This window comes from Chelonia mydas, chromosome 20, assembly GCF_015237465.2.
Source record: "Chelonia mydas isolate rCheMyd1 chromosome 20, rCheMyd1.pri.v2, whole genome shotgun sequence".
NCBI classification, from domain to species: Eukaryota; Metazoa; Chordata; order Testudines; family Cheloniidae; genus Chelonia; species Chelonia mydas.
Window position 1 is genome coordinate 1,396,317 of NC_051260.2, and position 23,412 is coordinate 1,419,728.

Genomic DNA, 23,412 nt, shown 5'->3' on the forward strand with positions numbered 1-23,412 from the left:
ACTGCCCAATGCAGGGGGGCTCTGAAATATTTCTAGAGGTAGGAGCCAGCAAGTCCTGTCATCTCTGTGGCGGGATCCTGCCGCTTCGGGGCAGGGGGAGGGGGATCTGCCTGCTTCATCGCGGGCACAGGCGCGTGTCAGAGACAGACGGACGGACGCGGGGCCAGACCCCACTCTCAGCTGCACCGGTGTAAACCTGGAATGCCGCCCCCCGTCACAGCAGGGAGCCCAGGGCGGAATCTGGTGCATTGAGCGGAGACCCTCCCCCACGGGCCCTCTACAAATCCAGGGGGGCCAGCAGCGTAGAGCAGGGGGATAGGCAGCATTTTCCTCCCCACAGCCTCCCAGTTCTCCCTGCCCAGCATGTCCCTCACACCCAGGGTTTGTATTTGTGGGGGGAAACCTGCTCTTTGCCTTTCCCATTGGAGCATCGAGTTATCACCCACATTCCCGCCCGGCCTTGGGAGGAGAGCAGCAACGGGAGAACCCAGGAGTCCTGGCTTCCATCCACCTCTGACTACTAGAGGCAGGTTTCCTTCCAGCCCCCCTGTGGCCTGCTCTAAACACTAGACCCCACTCCCCCCCGCCCCGCCCCGAGCCAGGGAGAGAGAGAACCCTGGAGTCCCAGCCCCCAGCTCTCACCACTGGACAAACACCCTTTCCCGCATTACCAAAGACATGAGCAATGGCTTATCCCTCAAGCCGGGGCCAGGCGCTGATGCTCGGATGTGGGGGCGGAACTGGGAGCTGCGGCAGTGCCGGGAGCCCTGTGCTGGGTGAGACTTTTGCGCTGGACCCCAGGTGCCAGGAGGAGACAGCCCGTCCCCGCCCCCCCAGATCCTGGGAGCATCAGCAAGAAGCTCTGCCCAGGCCCAGCTATATACAGAGGCAGTGCTGTGTCAGGGGAAGCTGGCGGAAATGCTCTGAAATTCCAGCTCCCCTGGCAGCGAGGGAGGGAAGGACTCGGGTCCCGGGCCATCCCCAGGCAGGTCAGAACCACTTGGGGTTGGGGGCAGGCAGTGCTGGGCGCAGCATGCTGGGATGCTCCAGGGACCTGGAGGAGCGCGCCACGGGCCGTCCTGGGGGCAGGGTGCTGGGCCGCTGACGTGCTGCGGGGTGGCTGAGGCTCTGAGCTGGCCTCGTTTGGAAGGAGGGGTGGGGATGACCGTGCCCCACTCTGGAGCCACCAGCTGCTTCCCACAGCAGCGAAGGGCCCCTGGGTGGCACGTGTGGGTGGAGAGGCCAGCTGGCCTGGGGGTGGAGGAGGGCCAGGCCGACATGGCTGAGAGACGGAGGCCCAACTGGCTCAGAGGGGGCCAGGAGCCTCCGTTGCCCGGCCTGGCTTGGCACAGGCTGCCAGATGGGTGACTCAAGTGTGAGCTCAGCTCCCACCAGGTGCCAGCCCCACACTGGGCAGCGGCACCATTGGCTCCGACTGCCCCTTGCTGGAGCCACGGAGGCCAGGCTCCCCCTCACCCCTGCGGACCAGGGGTGGGGGTTGTCAGCCCGCAGAGACAGACACATTGCTCACTCACATTCCCATCACCTTTTTAGCGAGGCTAATTAACAACCACCAATGCTCAGCCCTAGATCAGTTCCTGGAGGACAGGTCCATCAGTGGCTCCTCGCCAGGATGGGCAGGGGTGGGGTCCCTAGCCTCTGTCTGCCAGAGCTGGGAATGCACGTGTCACGGAGTCCCCGGGCGATGCTCTGGAACTGCTCCCCATGAAGCCAGGCAGGACTCTGGGGCAGTCGCCTTCCTGTGAGCAGCCTGTCTTTAGGTCACCCGGCTTCCACCTTCCTGGGTCTGACCTCGGAGCATTCAGCCTCCTCTGCCCCTCCGTGCGCTTCCCACAGCCAGTCCGCCCTGGCGGGGTCCTGGGGAAGCCAGAGGGTCCTGCCCCCCAACTCCGCAGTCAGACGGGACTCTCAGCCAGCCAGTAACACAGAAGGTTTATTAGACGACAGGAACAGGGTCTAACACAGAGCTTGTAGGTGCAGAGAACAGGACCCCTCAGCCGGGTCCATTTTGGGGGGCAGTGAGCCAGACAACCCCGTCTGCCCCTCACTCCATGTCCCAGCCAGCCCTAAACTGAAACTCCCTCCAGCCCCTCCTCCTCTGGGCTTTCCCCTTTCCCGGGCCAGGAGGTCACCTGATTCCTTTGTTCTCCAACCCTTTAGCTCTCACCTTGCAGGGGGGAAGGGCCCAGGCCATCAGTGGCCAGAAAACAGGGTGTCGGCCATTCTCTGTGTCCAGACTCCTGCACACACCTGCCCTCTAAGGCTCTGCAGTGATCATACACCCTTATCCCACCCCCTAGATACTTAAGAACTGCCTAGGGGAAACTGAGGCACCCCCACAATATTCAGAGGAAACATTAAGAAGAGCCCCACTTCGTCACAGGGCGACAGGGGATGGATCGCTCCATGGTTACCTGCTCTGGTCATTCCAGGGATTGGCCACCGGGCTGGATGGACCTTTGGTCTGACCTGGTCTGGCCGTTCTGATGTTCTTCCCCAGCGCGTTCCCAGGGATGATCCCACAGCACTTTGCAAACATCAGTGAATGAACGGTGCCAGTAGCATCATTCCCATTGTACATGTGGGGAAACTGAGGCACAGAGCAGCTAAACTACTTGCCCAAGATCACACAGCCAGGGATAGGACCCACGAACCTGACTACCCGCCCCTCTCCCATGCCCAGAGGCCGCTCTGCAGGCATCCTGCTTCGGCTTCCCCTCTTCAGGGCACCTTAAATCAATAGCTCCACCTGGGGCTCTCCTGTGGCCAATCATACCGCTCCCTGGGAGCTGGGTTTATTAACTGATAATATGCAGAGTCCCCAAACAATCCCTCGATGCCACATTCATCTCCAGCAGCCTGTGGGCACCCCAGGGCTCTGCCTCATCCCAGCCTGTCCCTATGGAGTTGTTGCTCCAATCCAGCCAGAGTCCTGTCCAGCCAGAGCCCCCCACGCTGCCAGGGGTCCAAGCTTGCTCAGGAGAGGGCTCCATACTGTCCCCGTGCTGGGCCCTCAGCTGAGCCCCGGGTGCCAATGCCAATGCCCAGACGCACCCCTGCTCTTCCAGCCTCAGGCCCCATCAAGAGGCTGCTAATAAGGCACAGATGGGCTGGAGAAGCTGCGTTTTAAAGAGCCCAGTTCACTCTGTGACACCCCATGTGCCCTAACCACTAGATCCCGCTCCCCTCCCAGAGCTGGGGAGAGAACCCAGGAGCCCTGTGTCACGGCGGGTGGGGGAGTCCGGGCCCTGCACCCCTCTTCCTGGGATTCACCGTGACTCTCAGCCAGCCAGTAAAACAGAAGGTTTATTGGACAATAGGAACACAGTCTAAACCAGAGCTTGAGGGTACAACCAGGACCTCTCAGTCAAGTCCTTCTGTGGGGCAGGGAGCTTAGACCCCAGCCTTGGGGTTCCCTGCATTCCAGCACCAAACTGAAACCAAACCCCCTCCAGCAGGCTCTCTCCTCTGGCCTTTGTCCAGTTTCCGGGGCAGAGGTGTTACCTGCCCCTCCCTGGCTCAGGTGACAGGCTCTCAGATCTCCCATCCCCAATGAAACTCCCCTGCCACATTCCCAGGTCAACACTCCCCCCTCCCCGCTGCGTCACATCCTGGCTTCCAGACTCCCTGTTCTAACCACTAGATCCCGCTCCCCTCCCAGAGCTGGGGATAGAACCCAGGAGTCCGGGATCCCAGCCCCCCTGCTCTAACCACTGGACCCCACTCCCTCAGGTGGGAGGAGAGTCTCTTTCTAGGCGCTGCAGAGCAGGGAGTGACGGGAGTGGCTGCCGGGTGGATGCCAGAGTCTCTGTCAGGGAGGGGGCCAATCCTGGTAGCTGAGACACACAGATTTGGGGGTGGGGGAGGGTCGGTCTCACCCCTAGCCATACACCACCCACTGGGACGCTCCACCCCCCCCCCATGCATTCTGTTGCCAGTCCTGGGGATTTGCTCTCCCCTGACTGGAGTCAAGGGGAGTCCCCCTACCCCCAGCTGCCCGGAGTCTCTCTCCCTCTCTCCTCTCCTGGAAACCCAAGACGCCTCCCGTCCCTAGGGCTGCTCGCTGGCATCTCTGCACATCCATTAGTGGCAGGGCTGGCCAGGCCCGCGGGCTCCCTGCTCTCTTATTTATGAGTCTGCTTCACAAGAGCTAAATGGAAAGATGCCCCCCCCCCCACGCTGCTTGACACCCCCGCCTGGGAGGCTGCTTTGTCTCACAACTGGGTCAATGCAGCAGGAGTGCTGAGAAGGACCCAGCCCTTGGGCTGGGCCGGGCAGGCGGGGCTGGGGAAGGAGAGCTGGGGGGTTTGCTCTGGATGTGGGGGACAGCGTGGGGAGCGGGGCCAGGGGGATGGAGGCAGTGGCTCGAACAGTCCTGGAGCAAGGAGGCAAATCAGGCTGGTGCTATCTCTGGGGTGGGGCATGTCCCTGGCATCGCTGCTGGCCCAGGGCCCCAGAGCCAGCTGAATGGGCAGGGGCAGTTCCGGGCAGCCAGAGGCTTGGGGAGGGAGGCCAGGCCACCAGGGCTAACGGGACAGGTCCCAAAGGGACTGGGGCAGCTTGGAGGGCCACGAGGACACAGGGATTTGGGTTTGATGGGAAAGGCTCCCCCAGCATCACAGCACCCCCAGGCGTCGCAATGGGAGGGGAGGAGCCCCCCCCCAGCCCCACCCCCGGCAGCATCGGGGGTCCCTGGGAACGTCTCCCAGCCCAGCTTTGCAGGTGGTACTGACGTGTCTGGGGGCTGAGGACGGGGCGTCGCTGGGCACCCTGCGGGGGGAATAGACAGTGCAGGATGGGGCATTGCTGGCTAGGGCTCTGCATGGGTGTGGTCCCCCAGCCATTGGGCTGTTCCCCGCTCCGAGCAAGGCCTGGCTGGGAGCTCACCTGGGACCGACCTAGATCTCGGCTTGGCTGAGGCTGTCTCTGCATGGCAGGCTCCTGGCAGCATCTCGGAGAGGTCCCTGGCTGGGCTAGGGGACCGTCTCTCTTCTCGATGGGGGCCGGGGGACAGCAGTTCTACCCCACCACCCAGTGCCCCTGGGGGAGACCAGACCGGAGGCTTTGCCTTGGCCCCACCCTTGCAGACCATGGGGGTCGAGGGGCTGGGTGCTCCCCTGCCCCTTGTGCGGTCCCCTGACCAGGCCCTGCAGCTGCCCAGGGCCTCTGAGCTTTGTGACCCCAGAGCACATCTGGGGAGGGGTTAGTGACGGGGTTTGGGAGCAACCCAGTGGGGTGGGGGGAACCTGGGCTACTCGGCCGGGAAAGGAGGGCGGCTCCAGCAGCTGGGACGGGGGGAGCGGGAGGTAGAAGGGGGGTGCAGGGGGCGTGGAGCACGCACTCCAGCTTCCAGCTGCGTGGCAGTGGGGTGGGTGAATCAGTGCAGGCCTAGCGCCATCCCTGGCTCTGGGCTCAGCTGATTGCGGGCACAGGCCCTGGAGCAGGGGGAGCCCCGGAGCCCCTGGCCCCCCTGGGGAGCGAGCCTCTGCTCTGAATCTCTCGGTCCTTGAGCCAACATTGTGCCAGGCTGGGCCACCTGAGGAGAGCCGAGTGGCTGGGCCCAGACTGGGGTGAGGAGGGAGCCACAGCCTTTGTGACGGCCGCGCCCCCTCCCCCACGACGCCCCTGCCCCCTCCCGCGCCCCCTCCCCCACAATGCCACCACTACATCCCAGGCCCCCGCCCCATGGCACACACGCACCCCACCCTCATGCGACGCCCCCGCCCCATCCCAGGCCCCCGCCCCGTCCCATGCGTCGCCCCCGCCCCATGGCACCCTCGCATCCCGCCCTCATGCGACGCCCCCGTCCCAGGCCCCTGCCCCGTCCCACGCGACGCCCCTGCCCCATCCCAGGCCCCTGCCCCGTCCCACGCGATGCCCCTGCCCCATGGCACCCTAGCATCCCACCCTCATGCGATCCCTCCGCCCCGTCCCACACGACGCCCCCTCCCCATCCCATGTGACGCCCCGCCCCATGGCACCCTCCCATCCCACCCTCATGCGACGCCCCCGTCCCAGGCCCCTGCCCCGTCCCACGTGACGCCCCCACCCCATCCCAGGCCCCCGCCCCGTCCCACGCAATGCCCCTGCCCCATGGCACCCTCACATCCCACCCTCATGCGACGCCCCCGCCCCGTCCCACACGACGCCATGCCCCGTCCCATGCGACGCCCCGCCCCATGGCACCCTCGCATCCCACCCTCGTGCGACGCCCCCGTCCCAGGCCCAGGCCCCTGCCCCGTCCCATGCGATGCCCCCGCCCGATGGCACCCTTGCATCCCACCCTCATGCGACGCCCCCGCCCCGTCCCACAAGAGCCCCCGAGCTCAGGGCTGCTCATGCACCATTCCACAAGACGCTCGTGCACCATCCCGAGAGAAGCTCGTGCGCTGGCCCGGGAGCCGTCCCGTGGGAGCCCGTGGGCTGGGCTTCCTGCCTGTGTCCTGCGAGAGCCTGGAGCGGGGCTGGGCTGCTGAGCCAGGCGCCGGGTGAGGAGGCAGCCGGTGCGTCTCCTCCTGGGAAGCAGCTGCCTTGCATGTCTCTCTCCAACTCCAGCGTCTTCCTGCTCCACGAGGTAACGGGGGTCCCAGCGCGCGCGGGCCCAGGCACCCTCGCCACGCCGCACCGCGTGTCTGTCGAGCAGGGCTGGGGGCGGAGGCTGCACCGTCGGCTGGGGGCAGGAGGAGGGAGTTGGGCTGGCCCTGAAAGAGGGTTCGGGCTGCAGACTCAGCTGCTCGAGGCTTGGGCCGCCCCCCCCGCCCCCGGCAGGAGGCTACCGGGAGGCTGGGCGGTGAGGGCCGAGGGGCTGGAGTTCGGGCACAGCATGGAGGTACGTGGGAGAGCTGGCTGCGGCGCCAGCCAGGCCGACAGGACCAGCAGGGCAGGGGCCAGAGAAAGCAGCCGAGGGGCTGGCTGGGACTGAGGGCTCAGCCCCACGCGGAAGGGGAGCCTTCGCCCTCCAGCCCCGTGCCAGGCCCCTGGGCGCTCACCCCCTCATGCTTCCCACTGCACCAACTCCCCCTGGGGCTGGGGTAGCCCAGAGCCCCCCTGCACGCACTGCCGCCTACAGCACCCCCTGCTGGGACAGGCGGGGACTGGAGTAACTGGGCGCACCCCCCTATAGCCAGGGCACCTGCCCCGCCCCCTGCAGCGCCCCCTGCTGGGACAGGCTGGGTGTGCACCTTTCCCACCCGGTGAAGCTCTTTGGGTGGTGGGGTCTCTCCTGCCCCCTGGTTTACGGTGTGTGCGTGGGGGGAGCTTGTCTGCGGCTTCTCCCACAGCCAAGGAATATTTCATCCCTATTAAATATGACTCAGCATCGGAACTGGGGGCAGGGTGAGCAGCCCCCTGGCTCTGAAGAGGGGAGGGCAAGAGATGAAATTGCCCCAGCCCCCCTCGGCCCCAGCCGCCCTGAGCAAACGGCCCCAGCGCCCCCCAGCCCTTTGGGGAGCGCTTCGCAAGCACCCCAGGGCCACGCACTGGGGTGCTGTCAGGCAGGCTGTCCCGATGGGTAATGGGGTACAGGCCAGGGGGTTCGGGGTCACCCCACTGCAGCCAGGCGAGCATGGGAGGGGGCCTGGCTCCGGGGCAGGTTCGGGGCTGGCGCAGTGAGTTCCCTCCCATGGGGCAGGGAGATGCCCTTGTCCTGTCCTGCTGGGGGGGGGGGGTGGACCACGATGTACTGCCCTTCCCCCCCCACAGTTAGTGTGAGCAGCTGGGGAGGGGGATCAGGGTGCGAGCTGTCGGACCCCCCCTTCGCTGGGCAGCAGAGCCCGCCCCCCCCAGGTGCTCCCCTCCCCGGGGGGGCCGCCCTCAGCCCCCCCCCAGCCGCTAATGGGGCGCCGGAGCCCCTCAGTGGCGGAGGGAGGGGCGGAGGAGGACGCGGCTGGGGGGGCAGGGGAGGGAGGAGGGAGCAGCGAGCGAGGGGTGGGGGGCGCGGAGCGGGCGCAGCCGGCGGAGGGGGGCGGCCACGCACCCGGGGAGCGGCCGGGCAGAGCCGAGCTGCGGGCGCAGGCAGCGGGGGGCTCGGCTCGGGGCGGGGGGCTCGGCTCGGGCTCGCTGGCCCCGTCTATGTCTTTTTCTGACTCCAGCGCAACCTTCCTGCTGAACGAGGTAACGTGTCCCCCCGCCCCGTGCCCCCGGGTCGTCCCCCCCGCCCTGTGCCCCCGGGTCCCCCCCGCCCTTCTCCCCGGACCTCCCCCCCCCGCCCTGTGCCTCCGGGTCCCCCCCGCCCTTCTCCCCGGACCTGGGGGAGCCGGGAGAGGGATGGGGGGGCAGGCGAATTGGGAGGGGGCTGTGGGGGAGCTGGGGGTGACAGACAATTGCTGCTGAGTGGGGGGTGCTGTTGCAGGCGGTTGGTTGGGAGGGGAGACTTTTTGTGGTGGGGGGCAGGGTGGTGGAGCCCCCCGCATCTGGCTGGGGTTCAAGGTTCCCGCCCACCTTCCTCTCCCCGGCTGCCAGGGGTCACTTCTGGAGGGAGGGGGCATCTAGCTGGTGGGCCCAGACCCAGGAGTCTGGGGGGTGCAAGGGGTGCCGCATGGGGGGGGGTTCTCTCTCCTCTTCCACACCCCCCGCTTGCCCCCAGCGCCCAGGGGAGGTGCTGCTGTGGAGTTGTGTCCCCAGGGCTCACTGGGGGGTGGGGGGCAATGGGCAAATCCCAGCCACGGGAACGCTGGGCTGGGCTGGGGCAGCCCCATCCACTCCCTTCACCCCCAGCACAAGGGCAGCTTGTCCCCGCCCCACCCCCGGGCTGGCTCCAGCCTGCTTGGAAAGGCCGCAGGCCATGGGGTGCCCCATGGCGGAGGCTGTGTGCGGTGCCAGGGCAGGGTGGGGGGAAGGTCAGTGCAGGGCCCCGATGTTCTTTGTGCTGGGAGCTGGGTGGGGCCTGCCCAAGTGAGACCCGCTGCTGGGTGTGTCACAGCCCCCCGCCCCCCGCTGCAGTGCCATGGAGGATGCCAGTCTGATGCAGCCCCCACTGGGGGCATGTGCCGCTCTCATGGCCCCGGTTCGATCCCCCGGGTGCCAGCATCCTGGGTTGTAGGATGCTGCAGGGCGGGGCGGGTGGTGGCTGGGCCATGGGATTCCCGCTGCTTGTGCTTCCGGCTGGGGGGTAAACAGGGTGTGGGCAAGGCCCAGGGCGTTTCTCTGGGGGTGGGGGGCTAATGGCGGCTCAGTGAGAAGTGCAGAGTGTTCTCCGGGATGGAAGCCCTCACCCCATCATTTCCATCTCTCTGGTTTTCCCCTCCGCCCCCTTCCCTTCCCCCGGCCTGTGCAGAAATCTGCTGCTGGCTCGGAAATGGTAATTACCTTTCCATTTCCACGGAGCGAGCAGCTCAGGGGCTGGGAGCCTGGATCCTGGGACTAGGTCTGTGCACAGGGGGACATGGATCCTGGCACTAGTGCACAGGGGGACTGTGAATCTGTGCACAGAGGGACATGGATCCTGGCACTAGTGCACAGGGGGACCGTGAATCTGTGCACAGAGGGACACGGATCCTGGCACTAGTGCACAGGGGGATCATGAATCTGTGCACAGAGGGACACGGATCCTAGCTCTAGTGCACGGGGGGACCGTGAATCTGTGCACAGAGGGACACGGATCCTGGCACTAGCGCATGGGGGGAACTGTAAATCTGTGCACAGAGGGACACGGATCCTGGCACTAGTGCAGAGGGGGAACTGTGAATCTGTGCACAGGGGGACACGGATCCTGGCACTAGTTCACGGGGGGAACTGTGAATCTGTGCACAGAGGGACACGGATCCTGGCACTAGTGCACAGGGGGATCATGAATCTGTGCACAGAGGGACACGGATCCTAGCTCTAGTGCACGGGGGGACCGTGAATCTGTGCACAGAGGGACACGGATCCTGGCACTAGCGCATGGGGGGAACTGTAAATCTGTGCACAGAGGGACACGGATCCTGGCACTAGTGCAGAGGGGGAACTGTGAATCTGTGCACAGGGGGACACGGATCCTGGCACTAGTTCACGGGGGGAACTGTGAATCTGTGCACAGAGGGACACGGATCCTGGCACTAGTGCACAGGGGGATCATGAATCTGTGCACAGAGGGACACGGATCCTAGCTCTAGTGCACGGGGGGACCGTGAATCTGTGCACAGAGGGACACGGATCCTGGCACTAGCGCATGGGGGGAACTGTAAATCTGTGCACAGAGGGACACGGATCCTGGCACTAGTGCAGGGGGGGGAACTGTGAATCTGTGCACAGGGGGACACGGATCCTGGCACTAGTTCACAGGGGGAACTGTGAATCTGTGCACAGAGGGACACGGATCCTGGCACTAGTGCACAGGGGGATCATGAATCTGTGCACAGAGGGACACGGATCCTAGCTCTAGTGCACGGGGGGACCGTGAATCTGTGCACAGAGGGACACGGATCCTGGCACTAGCGCATGGGGGGAACTGTAAATCTGTGCACAGAGGGACACGGATCCTGGCACTAGTGCAGAGGGGGAACTGTGAATCTGTGCACAGGGGGACACGGATCCTGGCACTAGTGCATGGGCGGGAACTGTGAATCTGTGCACAGGGGGACATGGATCCTGGCACTAGTGCACGGGGGACTGTGAATCTGTGCACAGACGGACACGGATCCTGGCACTAGTGCACGGGGGGGAACTGTGAATATGTGCACAGGGGGACATGGATCCTGGCACTAGTGCACGGGGGGACTGTGAATCTGTGCACAGACGGACACGGATCCTGGCACTAGTGCACGGGGGGGAACTGTGAATATGTGCACAGACGGACACGGATCCTGGCACTAGTGCAGGGGGGGGAACTGTGAATATGTGCACAGGGGGACATGGATCCTGGCACTAGTGCACGGGGGACTGTGAATCTGTGCACAGACGGACACGGATCCTGGCACTAGTGCACGGGGGGGAACTGTGAATATGTGCACAGACGGACACGGATCCTGGCACTAGTGCACGGGGGGGAACTGTGAATATGTGCACAGGGGGACATGGATCCTGGCACTAGTGCACGGGGGGAACTGTGAATCTGTGCACAGAGGGACACGGATCCTGGCAGTAGTGCACGGGGGAACTGTGAATCTGTGCACAGACGGACACGGATCCTGGCACTAGTGCACGGGGGGGAACTGTGAATCTGTGCACAGGGGGACATGGATCCTGGCACTAGTGCATGGGGGGAACTGTGAATCTGTGCACAGACGGACACGGATCCTGGCACTAGTGCAGGGGGGGGAACTGTGAATCTGTGCACAGGGGGACATGGATCCTGGCACTAATGCATGGGGGGAACTGTGAATCTGTGCACAGACGGACACGGATCCTGGCACTAGTGCAGGGGGGGGAACTGTGAATCTGTGCACAGGGGGACACGGATCCTGGCACTAGTGCATGAGGGGTCTGTGCACAGAAGGGTGCATGTCCTTACTCCCCCCCCCACATTATATGGGTCACCCCTGCCCCTGGAGCCCCTTCTCTTTGCCCTCCTCTCTGTAGCCACAGCGGTGAACCTGCAGCCTCTCCCTCCCCTGCCTGTCTCTCCTCCTTCCCTGGCACCAGCTCTTTGTTCCCCTTCAGCTGCTCTCTGCCTCTCGCTCCTCCCTGCCACGCCCCCTCCCTCCTTGCTCCTGCTGTCCCCCCCCTGCTCCGCCACTACCAGCCCCATCAGGCAGGTGTAGCTGGGTCCCAGGACCTGCAGGCCCCCAGCCCCCCCAGCTGAGCCCTCCCGTCCCCAGCCCACGGGCAACTGCTGTTGTTTGGCCAGCCTGGCGGGAGCCAGAGCCCCTGGCTCCCCCCCCCGCTGAGCAGGGTGGGGCCAATACAGTTTGGGCCCGCCTGGGGGGTCCGTCCCACTCCTCCGCTCACTCCTGCTGCTCTCTGAGCCCCACACGCCCTGGGCTCCTCCATGTATGACGACTCCTGTATCCATGGCTTCGAGGACTCCGAGGTGGTGAGTGGGGGTGCCGGCTTTTGGGGGGGGGTTGGCAGGGAGCCCCTTCCCCGCAGGGCTGGGAGCGCCGGGGGTGCTGCTCTTGGTTGGGGGCTCTGGGTTTCTGGCAGGCCTCCCCCCGCCCACCCTCCGGTTATTTATACAGCCCCATAGCCATGGTGGCATTTCCAGCCGCGCTCCCGTAAGGTGGCGAGATCGGGTGCGGGGGGGTCTGGTTGCTGAGCAACAGCTGGCACCCTGGGGGGGGCTCAGAGTCCTGGATGGGCACCTATATGTTGGCATGGGGCGGGGGTGCTGTGCTGGGAGGCGCGGGTGTTGCTGGTTACAGCCCCTCCCCCCCCCGACATGGGGCAGGGGGTTTGTCTCTGCGCCTGGCAGGGGAGTGCCAGGTTTTTTTGGGGGGGGGGCTGTAAGCCGTTAGAGATGCTCTTGGCTTTGTCGGAATGTCGCGGGCAGGGATGCTGGGGGGGGCGCCTGGCATAGGGGGTGGGCTGTGCCCTGAGCTGGGGGGAATGTCGCTCTGCAAGTGCCCGGTGTGGGGGCGCTGTGCAGAGAGGGGCTGCTCCACGACCCAGTTAGGTCATAGCTCTGCAGAGCCCACGGCCGGCCTGAGCTGCAGGGTATGGGAGAGCCCCGGCTGCGCCCGCCTGCAAAGGGCACCCTGGAGCCCACCCAGCCAGGCCATGGGGCTGCGCCCCCCTCGGGACAGAGCCACAAGCCCTGCCCCCCACAGCTAGACCCCGGGGCTGCAGCACAGGGCCAAGGAAGGGGGTTGGGGATCGGGATCCCAGCGGGGCAGGAGAAGGCCAGGGCGTGGTGGGGATGTGGCAGGCAGGGGCAGAGGGGCACTGGGCAAGAGGGGATATGGGTGGGGAAGAGAATGGGGGTGCTGGGACAAGCTGTGCCCATGGCAGTCAGGCTGAGCCTGGCTCACGCAGCTGGGCAGGGGCGGCTGGAGTCGCTCCCAGGGGGGGAAGCTGCTTTTCAGAAACAGAGCTGGGGACCTATAAATATTTCACTGCAGCTTCTGCTTTTGTTCTGGGGACGCAGCAGGAGCCGTTCATTTAACTAGGCGGCTCCCGCCGAGGGGGTGGGGGGCAGAGTACACCCCCACTTCCAGCTCAGCCCAGCAGCCTCTGCACCTTCCCCTGCCTGGTGCACCCAGCACCAGGGTGTCTAGGCACCCAGGGCACACCAGGGTTTATCCCCAGCAATGCTGCCTAGGCCAGGGGGTGGGAGGGGTTGGGCAGGGCTGGGAACTTGTGGGGTTCACGGGGCGAGCTCAGCACTGGGGTAACACAGGGCCAGGGGTTCACGAGGCATGGGGGGGGGAGCTCCAGGGGACAGGGTGGGGGGAAAGCTGGGGGGGCTGGATACTGTTGGGAAGTGGCAGGGCCAGGGAAGCCAGGGGAGGCCGGGCTGGGGGCAGGGCAGGGTGCTGTGGGGAGCGGGGCAGGCTGTCCCGCGCTAGCCATGGCTGGTGAATGGGGCTGGAGTGACTCGGCCGTAGGTAGCTGGGTCGTGCTCGGTGCTGCCCGGGGGGGTCAGGTGCCCACCGCAGGCACATCTGCTTGGCTCTGAGGTGCGTGGGCTGGCGCCAGGGGGCTGGATAATCAGATGAAACAACAAACCCGCCCCCCTGTGAGGCTGCTGCCGCCCGGCATTTCCCAGGGTCTGCTGTGCCACAGGGAGCCCTGAGCACGGGCCGTGAGGAGCGTGGGTGACAAGGGACCTGGCGGGTCCTCTGGGTCTGTGTCCCCAGCTTGCAAAGGGTTAAAGGTCACTGCAGGGTCAGTATTTCCAGGGCGGGGGGCACACTCAGCTGGGAAAGGAAGGGAAGGTGTCTCTGGCTGGCAGCGGGGGGCCGCCCCACCTCTGATCCCTCGTCTGACGCCCCGTCCTGCTCAGACCCTGCCCTCTGGCCCAGCAGGCTGTGAAAGATGGTGAGGTCTCCCGCCCCCCCCCCCAGTCATTATCCTCCCCCTGCCATGCAGAGCCAGAGGGTTCATAGTGCTCTGGCTCGGGGGCAGGGCTCCTGCACTGAATAATGGGGCTGACCAGCGGGGGAGAAATACACTGGGGCTGGAGTGAGTCTCACCCCACAGCCTCTCCCTGGGACCGGGGCATTCACAGGGCTGCCTGGAGGAACTCAGACCCGAAATTGCAGAACTGCGAACGATGGTAACCGATCGCTGAAACCTGCCTCCGCCCCAGGCGAGGACTGGAGGGGAGCAAATGTGACGCTGACTTGTAAAAGGGGCTCCCGAGGGGATCCCGGCAATGACAAGCCAGTGAGTCGAACTTCAGTCCCAGGCAAACTGGTAGGAACGATCAGCCACAGAGATGGGGACGAGCCAACCCGGCTTGTGTCACGGGAAATCGCGCCTCACCGATCTATTACAATTCTTTGAGGGGGTCGACGAGCATGTGGACAAGGGGGATCCAGTCAACTAGCGCATCTGGATTTTCAGACTGACTTTGACGAGGTCCCTCATCCAAAGGCTCTGAAGGAAACTACGTAGCTATGGGATGCGAGGGAAGGTCCTCTCCTGGGTCACTAACTGGTGGAAGGGTGGGAATAGGCCAGTGGGAACCCCAGGGGTCTGTACTGGGCCTAGGGCTGCTCCACACCTTCATTAATGATCTGGGGCAAGGGCTACACTGGGACGATGGTGAAGCCCAAAGCAGGCTGTGAAGAGCTACACAGGGACCGCCCAAAACGGGGTGACAGGGCAAGGAAATGGCCGCTGGAATTCGGTGCTGGGCAGCGCAAAGTAACTCGCACTGGAAGAGAGAATCCCACGACACACAGACAGTGACGGGGTTAACGTCGCTGCAGAACGAGAGCTTGGAGTCACCGAAACTTCCGCTCCATGGGCAGGGCGGCAACCCCTGTCCCCCCAGCCCCCCGCCCCAGCCAGCCGGTACCTCTGGGATCTGCCGTCATGTTTGTTCATTCGCTCCCCCCTCCCTGTAGGCCTGGCAGGCGGGGAGCGAGGGGAGCTGGCAGCCACAGCGGCTCAGTGTTTACCCCAGGCGGGTGCTGGCACGCCCTCCACTCGCTGGCATGGCCCTGCCGCTGACTTCACCCTCCCGGGGGGCGGGGAGAGGCTGGAGCCTGGGATTTGCTCCCTCTGCCATCTGGGGATGGAGCCCGGGCCAGGCGCGGAGGAGACGCCCAGCAGGGTGGGGAGGGGGGATAAGGGATCATTTCCCCCCCCTCCCCGGGGGCTGCACCTGGCCCAGGCTGCTCTCCGTGAGCAGGGCTGGGGGAGGGCAGGAGCCTGAGCTGGGGGGGGGCACAGCAGGGCTGTCTGACGCCACCAGCTGCTTTGTGCCTGCTGCCTCTTAAAGAGACATGCACGGCCCTGGGGGGGCTGGCCCGGGGATCCCCCTACGCCACGCTCCCCATCCCCCAGTGCAGACACACCAGCCCCACGTGGCTCCCCGCATCTCCCCTGTCTGGTGCAGCGCTGGTGCAGACAGTGGCTTGTACCAGCGCACCTGACCATTGCCTGGGGGCATGGGCCGCTACAAGCCGCATTTCACACTAGCCGCTCCACTGGGGGGGGGGGGCGCAGGGGGGGCCGCTTCGTGGTGTTATTTTGAATCACCTGAGGGGCTGTCAGCAGCACCCACTGCCCTGGATTATCCCAGGGTGGCTCCGGGGGCGTCAGTGCTGTCTGCGGGAGCACAGACCTGGGTGGACGTTGAGAGGCGGGGGTGGGCGGGGGGGGAGGCGTCTGGGCGCAGGGCTATAGCCTCGCTGTGCCGGGGAGCTCCCTGTCCTGCCGCGATGGCACTCAGGCTCCCCTGCCCCGCAGGGCTCAGCCGATTCCTACACCAGCCGGCCGTCCCTGGACTCAGACGTGTCCCTGGAGGAGGAGCGCGAGACGGCCCAGCGCGAGGTGGAGAACCAGGCACAACACCAGCTGGAGAGGGCCAAGGTAGCCAGGCAGGGGCCAAGCCGGGGGCAGCCCTGGCTCTGCACGGGAGGGGCGCTAACGGACCACGAACCTGGGGCCCTCTAGGCTCTTCCTCACAGCCTGCTCCAGCAGCAGTAGAGGGCCTTGGACACACGCAGCTGGGCAGCTTTGCTGCCAGCCACTAGGGGGCAGCGGTGAACACACACAAACACGTGTGCACACGCTTAGCCAGATGACGGAGTATCATAGAGGTGAGGGTCCCGGAGTCCGGCCCCTCTCCCCTTGGCCCATCCAGCGTGGCATCCTCTCCTTCCCACTGCCCAGGATCAGGCCAGGGGGCCCATCTAGCCTGGCCTCCTGCAGTTGCCCTTGCCTGGGGGTCAGAGGGCAGCGGGATCCCTCGTGCCCCTGGGGCCACGGTGTGAGGCTGGCCGGCTCCTGGCCGCAGATGGCATGGTGTGTGTGTGTGGGGGGGGGCATGGACGCCCAGCTGCCCAGTACTGACCCCCGCCCCTCTGCTCTCCCCCAGCACAAGCCAGTAGCGTTTGCCGTGCGCACCAATGTCAGCTACTGTGGAGCCCTGGATGAGGAGTGTCCCGTGCAGGGCTCCGCCATCAACTTCGAAGCCAAAGACTTCCTGCACATCAAGGAGGTGAGTCTGGAGTTGGGCTAGAGGGGGAGGGGCTGGGAGCCAGGACGCCTGGGTTCTGATGCTGGCTTTGCCACCAGCTCCCTCAGGGCTGGGCCCAGCGCCAGCTACTATGTCCCAGGGCAGGGGGCTTGGTCTTGCCCCCGCTCCCCCGTAACAGCTCCTGCGGGTGTCTCCCCAGAAATACAGCAATGACTGGTGGATCGGGCGGCTAGTGAAGGAGGGGGGGGACGTCGCTTTCATCCCCAGTCCCCAGCGGCTGGAGGCCATACGCCTGAAGCAGGAGCAGAAAGCCAGGTAAAGGGGCCAGCGGGGGGGATTCTATGGGCCTTTCCCCCTCCCCGGCAGCCTGGCCCCCTCGGGTCAGTGTAGCCACCAGCAGAACGGCCACCCTGCACCGTCAGCCCCACGGCCCAGAGCTCTGCCGTTGAGCTAAAGGGCAGCTCCCTTAGCCGGCAGCAGTAGCAGGCTGTTACCCTGTGTCGGGACTAGCCGCGGGGGCGGGCATGGCACGTGGTGCTCACTGTGTGGGCATATTACACACACAGCTCCTGGTGGATACCCCTCTTCTGGGGCTTTACCCCCCTCTTGGGGCTTTACCCCCTCCCCCCCCGGGGCTTCCCCTCTACTCACTGTGGCTTCTCCCCAGGAGATCTGGCAACGCCTCCGGCCTCGGGGACCCCAGCAAGCGGCGATCGCCTCCCCCGTCCTTAGGTAACGGCTGCAGCGCAGGCCGGTGGGCAGGTCCCATGCACAGCCCCTGCCCCTCAGCACAATCTCCCAACCCCCTCCCTTCCCACTCAGCTCCAGCTCCCCCCCCTCTGCACACAGCCCACCCCCCAGCCTGCCCTCCCCCCTGACACACTCACTACCCAGCTCCAAGTGGGAGGTGTGGGGGGACATAGGCCAGGCTGGAGGGGCCCTACGAGCTGATCCCTCCTCCCCTGTGAACTCACCCCCTGGGGCTGCCGAGGGGCCAGCGCCAGGAGCCCCACCCTGCCAGCTGCCACGCCCCCTAGATCCCCTCTAGGGCGAGGCACTGGCTTCACCCGCTCTGTGGCCCTGCCCTGGTTGCACCCTGGGCAGCCCCCGCCAGTGGGGATCATGGGCTGGGTCCTGCAGGGATAGGCGCGAAGTGGGGAGCTGCTACTCAGCTCACCGAGGGAGAGGGCTGAACACAAAGCTGGCCAGGCGAGCTAGTGACCCTGGGGGAACCGTGCTCAGGATTGCGGCCTGACCCCCTGCAGTCAGGGGGACTCCGGGTTGACTCCGCTGTCCCCACACTCAGTCTCCCCCAGCCCCTCGCTCTCTGCGGCTCCCACTTTGCTTTCACCAACCCTGTTTCTTCTTTCCTTTCCAAAAAGCTAAACAGAAGCAAAAGCAGGTGAGTGGTCAGGGCAGGTTTTGCCTGGTTGCCAGCAGTGGGCGCTCTGCACACACCCTGCAGGCTCAGAGCGGGTGCTGACGTGGGGGACGCCTGAAATGAATGCAGCCACTTCTGGGGCAGAGCACGCCAGCGTGTAACTGCCGAGCAGCCGTTTAGGACCAGAGGGGAAGGAGAGATCCCTATGCTCAACTCAGGCCGCAGGGTGGGGGTTAGGGAGGCCCAGCCTCAGTGGCCTATGGGGGTGCGGATTTGGCCAGGACACCTGGGTTCTCTGGGGATCTTTGATGAACACCAGCCGGTTGGTTCTAAGGCCCCTCCAAAACTGGCCATCCAGCGTCCCCCGTCTTCGCTTCCGGGCCTGTTTCCCCCTGCACTGAGGGGCCCTCACCTGCCCCCAACCCCTCTCTCTCACAGGTGGAGCACATCCCACCCTACGACGTGGTTCCCTCCATGAGACCCGTGGTGCTGGTGGGCCCCTCCCTGAAAGGATATGAGGTAGGAGGGGCGTGGGCGGAGCCTCACCGGGGATTCCCCAGCAATGGCCCCGCCCCCGGCCCAGCAGGTGCTGGAAAGGGCAGGGGTTGTCTGGCAAAGGGGAACATGGGCTGAGAACTGGGTGAGATTGGGGGGCCCCCGCAAGGGAACCAGGAGCCCCATTGTTTGGGGGGAGCCCTGCTGCTCAGGGAAGGGGAGACGCCCCATCGCTGGGGGGAGGCAGAAGGAAGGAGAGGAGCCCCATTGCCTGGGGGCGGGCAGGGCCCAGGCAATAAACTGCAGGGACCCCTCTGACCGCGCCGAGGACTCCATGCGGCAAGGAGACCTCCCAGGCACCCCCCTTACGCCGTGCTCAGCTCCTGGCACAGCGCCCCTGCTCCCAAAGCCCAGGCCCTGCCATTCAGCTAAGGGAGAGTCCCTGCCTGCTGTCGGCAGGAGAGGGGCTTTGACACACAGCGGAGCAGTTCAGACCCCGTCCAGCAGTGGGCAGCGGTGCACGCAGTCGCCCCCGGACACGCCTGGATGCACACACAGGCCCAGTGGCTCTGTCCTTCTCTGCACCTGCCCTCGGCTGGGCTCGTCCCTCCGCACCCTCCCCGGAGCCCTGCTGCCCACCATTGCTGGCCCACGTGACCGCGGCGAGCAGATGGCACGGCCGCGGCACCCTGGCACAGCCGCCATCTCCCTCCCGTCCCAGCCGGCACGTCCTTCCCTGGTGCCATCTGCTGCCCGGCCGTGCCCGTGCGGGAGGAAGGGCTGGCGCAGGACTTGCCCTGCGCTGACCCCCGGCCCCCGGGGAGGGGCACGACCCCTCTGTGGGCTGGAGCACCAGGCTGGCATAGGGAACCCGCTGTACCCCTGGGTCTGGCTGACGGCGCTGGGTCTTTCTGCCCCCCAGGTGACGGACATGATGCAGAAAGCGCTCTTCGACTTCCTCAAGCACAGGTTCGATGGCAGGTGAGCTCCCCCCCCACGCCCCCCGTCTGAGGTGTCCGTCCCCTTACCCCGGAGCCATGGGGGCTCGACTCCCCCTCGGGGCAGCCCTGAGCCCAGCTGGCCCGGGGGGTGTGTGTGCCAGAGCTGCCCTGGCCCCCAGGGGACGGCCCTGCCCTGCCTGTCACCCTCTCCCCCTCGTCAGGATCTCCATCACCCGCGTCACCGCCGACCTGTCCCTCGCCAAGCGCTCCGTCCTCAACAACCCGGGCAAGCGCGCCATCATCGAGCGCTCCGCCACCCGGTCCAGCATCGGTGAGTCGGGCCGCGGGCAGGGGGCAGAGCTGGGGTAGCCACCCCTCCCCCCCACACACACACACCTGGGGGGCTGGCGGAGAGGCAGCAGCCTGCCCCAGGGGCCCCCGGCCAGGTCAGACTGGAGGCTTCCAGACGCAACCCCCCGGCTCCCTGAGCGAAGGACACGGCTCACCCCCACCTCCGTCGGACGCCCCGGGACCCGGCGTCTGGGGGGGCAGAGATTGGCTACGGGCTGCTTGGGCCAGGACAGGCCCATCTGGGACCCAGAGCTCAAAACCCCTCCCCAGCTGCGCCACACGGCTCCCCTATGCTGTGTGGGGCCAAGCCGGGGCAGCAGGAGGCATCCCAGGGAGGGGGCGGGGAGCCGCGGGCAAGGCAGAGGGAGGCGGGAGGGAGGGGTGCTGGCCTGGCAGGGCTGGGGGGGTTCACGCTCTCTCCCCCCACCCCCCAGCCGAGGTGCAGAGCGAGATCGAGCGCATCTTCGAGCTGGCCAAGGCCCTGCAGCTGGTGGTGCTGGACGCCGACACCATCAACCACCCGGCCCAGCTGGCCAAGACCTCGCTGGCCCCCATTGTGGTCTACGTCAAGGTGTCCTCGCCCAAGGTGAGGGGGGGTGGGGGAGCCCCTAGGGGCCGGGCCGCACCATCGGGGCCGTGCTGGGATGGGGGGGGCCCTACTGAGCCCCTGCAGCACAGCAGCCCCCCCAGGCCTTTCTTTAGTGACCTCCCATCCACGCCTGAAGGGGGGGCCGGGGGCTCCGCCTGGCCCGGGGGGGGGGGGGGGCTCCGCCTGGCCCAGGGGATGGTGACAGTCCCACTCTTCCCGGCAGGTGCTGCAGCGGCTGATCAAATCCCGGGGCAAGTCGCAGGTGAAGCACCTCAACGTGCAGATGATGGCAGCAGACAAGCTGATGCAGTGCCCGCCGGTGAGTGCGGGGCCGGAGGTGGGACCCCCCCGCCCCCCCACACTCTCAGCCCTGGCTGTGCCGTGCAGCCAGGTTGAGCCTGGTGTTCCCATGCAGGGCCCCAGGGCACGGCGGCTGCCAGCCAGCCTGCTCCAGGCCCCCCTCCCAGCCCAGCCTCCCCCCTGAGCAGGCCCTTTCCTGACCCCCAGGAGCTCTTCGACGTGATCCTGGACGAGAACCAGCTGGAGGATGCCTGTGAGCACCTGGCCGAGTACCTGGAGGTATACTGGGGAGCCACACACCACCCGCGGGGCAGCCAGCCCCTCCTCACGCCGCCCGCCGCCATCCCGGGCCTGCAGGTACCAGGGCTCTGGGTTGGCACCGGCCCCGGGATCACACACAGGCTCTGCCCAGAGCCCGGCCCGCAGCACCCTGCCTCCAGCCAGCCTCCCCTGGCTCTGGCACCCCCCTCCCTGTCCTCAGGCGGGGGCCACGTCCCTTCCTGCCAGCTGCTGCCCCACATCCCAGAGGTGGCTGTACCTTGTTGAGCGAGGGACCACGGCACAGCCCCCCTCCCAGAGCTCTCTGCCTGTGGCTAAGGGGGCCAGGGCAGTGCTGGGTGCAGTCCGCCTGGCCCCCTAGAACGCCTTGCCATGCTGCACCGCTCCCTGAAACTCAGGACCCCCAGGGGCTGACAGGGCTCCCACTGCCCCCCCGAGGTGAGACAAGCCCTCCCCACCCCAAGCTGTTTGGCAGGGGGAGCCCCGCAACAGCCTGGAGCCCCCCCGCACTCTGAAAGGGGGCCCTGACCCTGTGTCTCTGCCCCCTAGAACCAGCAGCTGCTGGGGGAGCGGGGTGGCGAGCACTCCCCCCGAGAGCACGGCACCCCGATGCACTCGGACGAGGCGAGCGAGACCTCCCGCAAGCCCTGGGTGGCCACCTCGCCGAGCAGCTCCCAGCACCTGGAGGACGAGTACCCGGACGCCTACCCGGAGCTGTACCAGCCCCACCGGCACCACCACAGCGCCCTGCACGGCGCCAACGGGCACGACTCGCAGGACCGGCTCCTGCAGCGCGAGGCTGAGCAGAACCACAACGCCAGGCCCTGGCAACGCACCAGACCCTGGGCCAAGGACAGCTACTGACGGGCACTGCCCTGGGCTCACCCGCCGACTGCACTGGGCTCAGCGAGCCGCGGCCCCGCCCCACCCCTCCCCACTGTCAGACCAGCCCCATGAGCCCACGCAGCCTGGCCTCCTGGCCCCAGCACTGGCTGACCTGCCCCGGTCTGCCCCCAAACACAGCCCCCCTTGCCCGGCATGCAGCCCCGCAGGAAGCTGGTGTACCCAACTGACCTACTGGGGGAAGGAAAAGCCGTCTGTCCTCAGGCCCCCTGCTAGGCATTGCTCAGACAATCTCCCTGGAGGGAAACCCCACAGACCCCTGCCAGGGCGCTGTTCCCATCCTGTCCAGCTGTGAAAGGAGAGGGCTGGGAGCCAGGACACCTGGGTTCTATGCACTGGCTGAGCCTGGGCAAGTCAGGCCCCTGCTCCAGGCCTCAGTTTCCCTGGTTGAAGCTGCAGAACTGGCAGTGCTTGCTCCAGGCCCCTATGGCCCCCTTGCCCTCTGCCATGGGGCTGGGCTCCCTGGAGCAGGGCCTGGCAGTCCAGCGAACAGGGCAAAATTTGCTAAGTGCAAAACCCGCAAGGGAGGATGAACAGCCTGGACCCTGCCCCCATCCCCTCTTTCAGTGGGGCTCAACCCTGATTCTCCCTCAGCCTGCCCCCCACATCCACTGGGCTTGGCCCCACCGCCCACACCCCGTAACCACTAGCACCCAGCCACGGCCAGAGAAGCCTGTACAGACTGCACCCCGCCACCCTCCGCTGGATGGACTGGGAACGGTGTGCCTGAGGGGGACACAGGTGCTACCCACTAGCGGCAGAGGGAGATTCCCCCCCGGCTGGGGCCATGGGGGCTGCGCTGCGGGGGCAGCTGGGGCGAGCCCGCGGGGGGCCGGGCAGCGCGGAGCCGACACGGGTTTGTTACAACTCGTTTGGAGGAAGCACTTACTGCCCTGACACCTGTAGCCTGTTTAACAAAGAAGCGTTTGCAGTTTAGAGATGGTGTTTGTGTGTCTGCCAGCCGGGGCCGGGCGCCAGAACCCCCAGCCTGTGCTCACCAAGGGGCCAGGGTCCAGAACCACCCCAGCCAGTGCTCACCAAGGGGGTGGGGGACAAGGGGCCAGGCGCCAGAACCCCCCAGCCTGTGCTCACCAAGGGGGTGGGGGACAAAGGGCCGGGTGCCAGAACCCCGGCCTGTGCTCACCAAGGGGCCAGGGGCCAGAACCCCCAGCCTGTGCTCACCAAGGGGCCAGGGGCCAGAACCCCCAGCCTGTGCTCACCAAGGAGGTGGGGGAGAGAATAAGGGGCCGGGCACCAGAACCCCCCGCCCTGTGCTCACCAAGGGGGGGGGGGCAGGACAAGGGGCCGGGCGCCAGAACCCCCCAGCCTGTGCTCACCGGGGGGGGGGAGGATAAGGGGCCAGGTGCCAGAACCCCCCAGCCAGGGGCCAGAACCCCCCAGCCTGTGCTCACCGGGGTGGGGGGGGAGAATAAGGGGCCAGGTGCCAGAACCCCCCAGCCTGTGCTCACCGGGGGGGGAGGGGACGGGGGATAAGGGGCCAGGCGCCAGAACCCCCCAGCCGGTACTCACTGAGGGGGAACAAGGACTGTCTCCAACCCCCCCCCCCATGCGGGGTAAAGTTCTTTGCAGGTGGCCCTGGCAGCACAAGTGATCCCACTAAAGCATCCAGCATCTCCCCCCA

At 66.3% G+C, this 23,412-nt stretch overlaps 1 protein-coding gene across 3 annotated transcripts; it reads left to right on the plus strand.

The window, feature by feature from the left end:
- Positions 1-6,541: 6,541 nt before the first annotated feature.
- On the plus strand, positions 6,542-22,706 carry CACNB3 (calcium voltage-gated channel auxiliary subunit beta 3). 3 transcript variants are annotated; one of them, XM_043532634.1, is made up of 13 exons: positions 6,542-6,595; positions 15,799-15,921; positions 16,430-16,552; positions 16,731-16,846; positions 17,199-17,263; positions 17,914-17,933; positions 18,351-18,431; positions 19,330-19,388; positions 19,570-19,679; positions 20,134-20,285; positions 20,512-20,607; positions 20,796-20,945; positions 21,417-22,706. In XM_043532634.1, the coding sequence occupies exons 1-13, from the start codon at positions 6,557-6,559 to the stop codon at positions 21,729-21,731; spliced, it is 1,449 nt and encodes a 482-aa protein (XP_043388569.1). In that variant the 5' UTR covers positions 6,542-6,556; the 3' UTR covers positions 21,732-22,706. The 3 variants fall into 3 exon arrangements, with proteins under 3 accessions (XP_043388569.1, XP_037739874.1, XP_037739873.1); XM_037883946.2 differs by lacking the exon at positions 6,542-6,595 and adding an exon at positions 8,001-8,133; XM_037883945.2 differs by lacking the exon at positions 6,542-6,595 and adding an exon at positions 11,680-11,974.
- Positions 22,707-23,412: the final 706 nt, after the last annotated feature.